Here is an 8,146-nt window from a genome sequence, read left to right as displayed (position 1 = left end):
TTCCCTTTAGTGCAACAAAGGAAGTGGAATCACATTGTATTTTTTCCTTATTTATTTGCAACGAGGGGGATCATCCTCACTCATCCTCTATAAAATGATACAATTAAAAACTTTTTTGTCCAATTAGAATATTTACATATTAACAAGTTGCTGTGCAAAATTTACAATATATATTGATACTTCAGCTGTTTCACTTAAACTGTGTCATCTGGTAGAAAATTAAATGAATATGAGGGGAAGAAGGTGTGTAACAGGTTATTTGGAGACAGAATGCAAAAAGTAGCTGATTGATCAGCAGATTATCAGGAATATTTCTAGAAAAAAGACAAATCTGACCTACTCTTTTGACAGACCCAGAAAAGACTTGGACAAACTGAAGAATATCATAAAAGTTCCATCCATAGACATTCTTTCATAAAATATGACTAAACAAGTATAAAGAACCAATTAGTATGTGCTCTAGGAAATATAAAAAAGATAGAAAATGGGCGAGTCTTCCTGACCAACTGACTCCAAAAGCAGATGTGTCCGGGTGCAGTCCGTCAGCACAGCTACACACTAGTGCCTCCAGGCATCCAGCGTTGGGAAATAGTCTGTCTTACTGAAACAAGTGCAATCAGTCATGAATTATTGTGAATCAGCTTCTTCTTTTCCGTTTTGTTTTGCAAAAATAGTAATGAGTCTATCCTGTTGGTGGGGTGTGTGTTGTGGCAGGTCTGACAGTGTGTCCAACACTCTGACCCACCACAGCAGAGGCTCCAGCAGGCCAGAGGACGGACACACACACACACGCACGCACGCACGCACGCACACACGCGCACGCACGCGCGCACGCACACACACACACACACACACACACACACACACGCACACGCACACGCACACGCAGACATAAATAATTATAACTCTTTTCAAACCAAGTCAAAAACAATTGCACACAAGGGACAAACAGATAATCCAAAGCTGAAAGGAGTACAAATACAGTTACATTAAGAGACAGAGTGTTGCTCCTATCAGATTCAAACTAACACTACCTAACCTGAAGAGTTCAACATGTATGATTCATATGGCTTATTTTGGCAAGAAGGCAACTCAGCAGAAGACAAGACTATTAGTTAAGTTAAAATAATCCACAAGCATTAAATAGTTCTATGGTAAGTAAAATAACAAAATTAAACTGTGTCCATAACTAGAATCAACATTGTCATCAACCATAGTTTTGCCCAGGTCTTATGTAAGCCTTATGTTAGAATGTTTGATACATGATTTGACTGCATTTACTGGTTTGTTAGACCTGGTAAAACAAAAGCCCACTTCTATTAAAATGTTTAAATAAAAACAATTGTAAAGATGTTTCCCCTCCAACAGGGGAGCATGCAGTTGAGTAGAGGCCTCTGGATCAGGGCAGTAGAGGCAGTAGAGGCAGTCTATGACAGGTCTGGTGGGAGCCTGCCAGGCCCCCAGGCCCATTCTGGTCTCCATGAGCACTTCACAACATGAGTGCTTCTTCAGCACACTGCTGCTCTCTTGTCCCTCTGTGCCATGACCTAGGAGGAGGATGTACGCATAACAGGGAGGGCTCATCCTCTGTCACATTTTGATGAGTTTGAGTGTAGCTGGTCAGTGTAGTCTTTTGGGTGGGGCCTGGGTCTCTCTGTACTATTTGAGGAAGCCTCTGTAGAGGAGATGGGAGTGGCTGGTCTCTCTCTCATTCTCCAGGCAGAAAAGCAGGTCCCTGAGGTTGACCCTGGTGATGCGCTGGCGGGTGAACTGTCTGGAGCCCCCCCCTCCCGACCCCCCCTCCCGGGAGGGGCCAGAGCTCGAGCCCTGGACACAGAGAGACAGACAGTACGTAGTCATGGTAACGGTAATGTGTGGGGATTGTAAAAGGAGCGTCTGGCTGCTCAGCACCAGGGGCTTGTACCTCAGCTGTGGCCCCGCTGATGGGAGAGTCCATCTTCCTTTTCTTGCGGGGGCCGATGGCTGCCAGGGCAGTCATGTTAGCCTCTCTCTGTCTGATCAGGGCCAGCTCCTGCTGCTGCATCTGGAGCGCGCACACACACACACACACAGGAGTTGTGTCATCTTCAGTTGTTAACAGATGAACATTTTCCCATTTTTTTGTTCTTTTCATCCAAGCACATCCCATTTAAAAACATACATGGGCTCTCTCCTCTCACCTCTTTGGCCTTCTGTTTTAGCCGGAGCTGCTCAGGGTCCTCTTGCCGCGACCGAGACTGCAGGTGAAGAACCACGTTTAGCACTCTTATTCACAGCCACTAGATGGGGCTAAAGATCCTAGTGTGATGATAAGGTGAGCCAGGACGCTGGGTCAAATGAGGTCTTGGTGAGCTACAACGTTTTGGGTGTTTATGTAGCAGTCCTGGGATCAGTTACCTTGGCAGCCTTCATGAGGATTTCCCTCTCCTGCTCCTCCTTCCTCTGCTTCTCCATCTGGTCCAGCTGCTCAAAGAACTTGAGCTGAGCCCGGACATCACTCGCCTGCTCGTGCTTATCATCCTCCTGATGGGCCCATGGAGGGAGGGAGGGAGAAAAGATGGAGAGTGTGATTTACAAATACCAGCTCAGTGTTTCAGGAGTGGATCCCAGCCCAGTAGTGTGGGCTCACCTTGAATGTGATGTTTTTCTGCTGTGCCACCTCAGACACTTTCTCCAGCAGGTTCTGGAGTCGCTGCTGAGTAGCATGGGATATGTAGTTTATGACCTCAGGGCCCAGTTCAGCGACTCCAAACTTCTTACCTGTTAAAACAGATGTGTGAATGTGTGTCACCCTTCTGCTGTGTCAGTGTGTGTGTGTGTGTCTCTTTCTCTCACCTATTTCCAGGACTCTGCGGGTCAGTGAAGAGGTAGCGAGGAAGGCCTCATCCTTACAGGAACGGGTCACCGCGCCAACAAGCTCAGAGTTTGTTGCCAGGATACGGGCGCTCTCTTCCGACAGGTTGACTCCAGCCATGGAGGCAACATCATTGATGTCATCATCGTCCCTTTATGGAGGGATGGCAGAGAGGGACAGAACAACATGGATGGTGAGGAGAGAGAAAAGAGAGACAAGTCAGGCCTTTCTGTCATTAATATGTCCGAGATCAGTTATTAAAGTATGGCTTTTTCATGCATTCATTCACAAGTGTGTGTTGGGTAACCTGAAGCTTCCCCCCGCCTCCTTCAGCTTGTTCCTCTGGGCTGCCGTCAGTAGAGACGAGGGCCCTGCTGCTGGTCGGCCCCCGGGGCCCACAGTCTGCTTCATCACAGGCACTGCCAGGGACAACACCGTTAAACTCAACACTGGTCACTCTCATGGCTTCAGTGGGCAGGGAGGGGTGAGGAGCAGCAGGCTGGATAGCAGGAACTAATACACGAAATCAGGTCCGTCTCTGGGTCTGCACACCCATGTCTGCGTGTACACTGACATCCATCCACCCTCGGCCACAGGGGGGCAGTGTTTCATGTGTGTGGAGGGAGCCAGGAGCAGACGGCGATCGACACGGCCCCACTTATCACATTACTGCCATCTCCGCTACCTAACAGCAGCCAGTCACAGATGAAGCTGATACACTTCTGCCTGACTGTCTCCATCATCCAGCCCTTCCACCGCTCCCGCTCCCGCTCCCTCTCCCTCTCCCTCTCCCTCTCCCTCTCCCTCTCCCTCTCCCTCTCCCTCTCCCTCTCCCTCTCCCTCTCCCTCTCCCTCTCCCTCTCCCTCTCCCTCTGTCTCTCACACTCCCATTGTTCACATGATGCGTGTTTGTCCTCAGGCAGCCTAGTGGAAAACTACCTCACAGGGAAAGGTTAGGCCCATACAAACACTAATACCAGACGAGCCTCATGTCAACACGTCTGAATTCATCTCCGGGCCGGGAAAGCAAAGCATGTGTGCTCACTTCACACGGTTCAATGTGCAGACCTGGCAGCAGAAAAACCCCCCAACGCAAGAGTGGGCCTACATAGAGACACACCTGCCTGCAGATGCTTGACCATTTGCGGCTGCCCCATGATGACGCGACTGTGGGTCTGTCCTCGGAGGGTCACCATGGGGGACTGGGACAAGGTCACCTGGGGTCTCACCAGGGCCCCCTGCTGCTGGGGCACAATCTGGACCGGAGGGAGGGAAACATTTGAAAAGTGAAAAAAGAGGGAGTGGGGGGGGGGGGGGGGGGGGGGGGGAGAGGAGAAATAGAGGGGGGAGAGGAAATGAGAGAGAGGGCCAGAAAAAGAGAAAGGCGACAGAAATAGCAGGTTGATGGACTGAAGCAGATGCAGCAGGCCAGGTGAAGGCTGAGCTGTGGGCTTCATTACCAGGCTGGGCTTGCTGAGGGGTGTGTGGGCCAGGCTGATCACCGGGGACTGTTTGGCCCCCACACTGCTACTGGAGGAGAGGGAGGGTCTCTGGGCGGCTGGGCCCCCCAAGACCACGGCAGTCAGGGCGGTGGAGGCGGCTGGGGCGGGGGCAGGCTGGGCGCTGGGCAGGGGAAGCTGACTCTGCTGGATGAAGGCTGACGAATCTGGGGTCAGCTGACGCAGAGCAGGGAGACTCCTCTGGAAACAGCAGAAAAGGAGAAGTGCCGGTTTGAGGGAGTGGTCATGTCTAACCACGACTACAGCATGGCAATGCAAGCTCTTAATGTGTCATGGAAGAAATGTAAAAAGAGAATACCTGAAAAGACTTACAACAGCAGTTGCTGTCAGCCAAAGCCCACATGCATAAGATGAGGACCTGGCTCCAGCACAGAGTTCTGCTAGGCAGCTGTCTCACCTTGAGGAAAGGCACAAGGTAGGGCTGAGGAGAAGAGTTGAGCTCCTTGTACAACCTACTAGTGAAGTCCTCTGCTTCAATCTTCCCCTCCTGCACACACAGGGACACACAGATAGAAAGGGCTTCAATAGAAGACTAATAAAAACACACACACACACACACCGACAGACAAGACAGGCTTTTACCAGAAGGTTCTTGACCAGCTCCTTGACGTTGGCTGTGGTCTCAGAGGACTGCTTTTCACTGGACGCCAACTTGATCAGCGTGGACAGGAAGTTCTTACACTTCTTCACATTCTCCACAGTCTCCTACAGACAAACACACACACGTTAGATCATATGAAAGATGACTAGGTCACTGGTGTCTGGACCCAGTCCAGAAACTGTTAGGCTTCCATTTCACTAACAGTAAGAATCAAAAGGCCCTCATCACTGATCTGTCCTGGTGCCAGAGCACACCCTGGTTCAGGCAGGGCAGTGGTGATCTCTCACCGTGCTGACGGCCAAGGGAGGAGCGGGGGTCCTCGCCGCAGCAGAGCCAGCCTGTACTGGGGAGGGCGTGACCAGAGGCTGGCCTGGGGTGCTGGCCGACCCTCCCAGCATGATGGTGTTCTACAGGACACAGAGAACAGAGGGTTAGAGAGCAAGGCCACCTGGGGTGAGTCTGAGGACTGGGATTGGTGGTGAAGCCGGCCGAGGGTGAGTGGTGTCTACCTGCAGTACCGGAGGCCTCTGGAGCGTGGTGGTGGCCTGCACACCAGCCTGCACTGGGGAACCCTGCTTGATGATGCTGGTGGGGGACACCTGACGGGTCAACAGGGACCCTGGAGCCTGGTGGACATGGGAGAGGACACAGGGGTTCAAACCTCATGACATTTCAGGAGGTGAGAAACACACGGATCATGAGTACGCTGTGTTTATATGAGCAACGTCATCCATCTGTAGCTGGGTGTGATAGGGTGTTTGTCAAATGTTAAAGGTGTGTCTGTTGCAGTACCTGAACAGAGTTGATCTGGACAGAGGGAGTGCTGGTGGGCGTGGCTGGCCGTGGGGCCATGGCGCTTTGGGACTGGGACTGAGCCTGCATCTGGGCCAGGGTCTGCTGGTGGATCATCAACAGCTGCCCAGTCTCACTTCTCACCAGGACCATCCCTGCACACACCCGCAGGTCAGGAAGGGTCAGGGTGACAAGTCAAGCAGCGCTCAGTACCAGGACTCGAACATCTAACATAGACACACCCATGCTGTGACCATAGGTGGGCAGATGTTGAAAACATGATCTTAGAATTTCCATGAGAACATTTGCCTCATTACAATGAATACATAGACCCAAACTGCAAAATACAGAAATTGAGCAGAATGTAGAATTTGTTCTTCTTCTCAAATAACCCATCATTTCCCTTTGTGACAACATAGGATGTGCAGTTGAGACCGCAATTATATGAGCTTTCCAACTTGACAGTTTCACAACTTAGACCTACTTCAATTCAAGTTTGAACACCAGTTGTTTCAAGTTTCCCAAATATATAATATATTCCTAATTATAGGCAACAGGTTTCCTGCATTCTGCAACTTTACTAGTAACTGTCAACTAACTGCTGTCAGATTTGAATGATTAGCAAGGCTCTCAGGAACAGAGCTGGGCAGTCAGAAATCTGAAATAATCAATTTATTGAGATTGCTTCATTTGACATACATGCTGCTGAAACACTTTTTTGGCTAAGCCTATCCTTGTTGATGTCAGAGTGTCCCTTGATACAGGGTCCACTCATGTTTGAAGTCTGGCCAGCACCTCAGAAAGAGAATAACCCAACACCATTCCCCACCTGCTCTGAGCCAACCCTTATAGACAGAATCCATACTGTTCCCTCAACTGAAAAGAGACAAAACACACTGCGAGGTGCAACATACAAACCCACTCTCACATAGACACTGAGGAGGTAGAACGAGTTGCTACTGAGCAATTTTTCTCTTCAAATAATGGGAGCCTGTATGCTATTGCAACGATTTCCTGAGAAAGGTAACTATTAACTAAACAAGTTTACTGTACATTTACTGATATTAATTTAGGAAAGGAGATGATGTTTCAAAATTGGTACCTAATTTTGAACAAAAGGTAATCTACACAGGGGTACTTAAAAACAAATCTGAATTACCTGGCGGAAGCTGAATGTTTTGGATGTTTGGAGCATTCTGTTGAGGCTGGGCAAGCCGTGGTGCCAACACTTGCGGAGCAATTGCTCGTATTCCGCCAGGATTCGCAGCAATTGATGTTGGGATGGAAGTCCTTATTACGTTTTGTAAAGTCGTCGGGCTTTTCACTGCAGCTGTAGCACTGGACGCCGTATTCTGTGCTGTTGTTTGAATAATCGTTTTTGGTGTTTCGAATTTGTTAGTCTGAGGTCCTGAACATGCAGGATTGGCAACGCTGACAGCTGATGTCAGAACGGTGTTGCTCCCGCTCTGCGGAGTGTTTGCTCCGGGGGTTTGCATAGGCGGCCTCACGAGTGTGACGGTAGGCACACTGTTCAAAGTGGAGGAAGGCTGAGATATTACAGTCGATGTGACAGCATTATGTGTATTCATTAAAGGAGTTTGAATGACAGTGCCAGAGGTTGATGAAAGAATTACGTTTCCTTTGACTCCAGAGCCAGGTCCGTTGTTGACAATAGTGGTAGCTGGTGAAGTGTTGTTGCTACCGCTATTAGTTGAGCTTTCCGAATTGTGAGAGTTTATCACTGCGCTACTTCCATTCAAAGTTTGCACACCAGTTGTGTCAGGTTTTCCGCTGCCTGCCACCGTTACAATCCCACCGACTGTCCCCAACTTGCTTTGACCGTCTGTCATTCCCGATGCCGCTGTGGTCCCGGCTGCTGCATCCATGGTTGAACCTTGGGACCTCGTACTATTAATGACACCGCCTTGCACTCCACCAGTCCCTAGAGCCGCGAAAACAAACGAGTGAGAGGGCAGGATGTCGTCTATTCCGGAAAATTCATTAGTGATAGCTCTGTCAATTAATACTGAATTTGAAAGCAGATTGAATCACAATATCAACGCGCCAGCTAACCAGAGTCAGCCGCGGAGCTATCTTACCTGCTTTAGCAAGCTCTTGTGAAAGTCCCATTTTGCTTCCCTGGACATTGGAATTGCCACTTACTGCTGAGTTGCGAATGTGATTTGCTGAAGACTGGACCCTGACCGTGGAGTCTCCGTGACCCGATCCCGTGAGCTCAGACTCCAAAGATCCAACTAGATCACTAACTACTTTCTCGTCCACCTCTGTGTTGAAGAAAACATCATCCAGCAAATCGGAACCCGCCGCCATCTTTGCCCTGTTACGTTCGCTCGTGAGACGCATGCGTGGATTGGCTAT

General features: G+C 49.6%; 1 protein-coding gene across 1 annotated transcript; it reads right to left on the bottom strand.

Moving 5' to 3' along the window:
• Positions 1-665: 665 nt before the first annotated feature.
• LOC124480464 (transcription initiation factor TFIID subunit 4-like) lies at positions 666-8,146 on the bottom strand. The gene is made up of 16 exons (XM_047039799.1): positions 7,867-8,146; positions 6,927-7,709; positions 5,768-5,922; positions 5,485-5,601; positions 5,263-5,382; positions 4,957-5,079; positions 4,772-4,861; positions 4,315-4,554; positions 3,975-4,110; positions 3,162-3,273; positions 2,836-3,005; positions 2,630-2,760; positions 2,398-2,523; positions 2,181-2,237; positions 1,925-2,044; positions 666-1,827 (listed from the first exon to the last, which is right to left on the bottom strand). Exons 1-16 carry the CDS (start codon positions 8,129-8,131, stop codon positions 1,660-1,662), a joined length of 2,913 nt encoding a protein of 970 aa, XP_046895755.1. The 5' UTR covers positions 8,132-8,146; the 3' UTR covers positions 666-1,659.

The sequence above is a fragment of the Hypomesus transpacificus genome, chromosome 18 (genome assembly GCF_021917145.1).
Source record: "Hypomesus transpacificus isolate Combined female chromosome 18, fHypTra1, whole genome shotgun sequence".
Lineage (NCBI taxonomy): Eukaryota > Metazoa > Chordata > Actinopteri > Osmeriformes > Osmeridae > Hypomesus > Hypomesus transpacificus.
The sequence above is the reverse complement of the archived record's forward strand: the minus strand, read 5'-3'. Positions and strand labels throughout refer to the sequence as shown.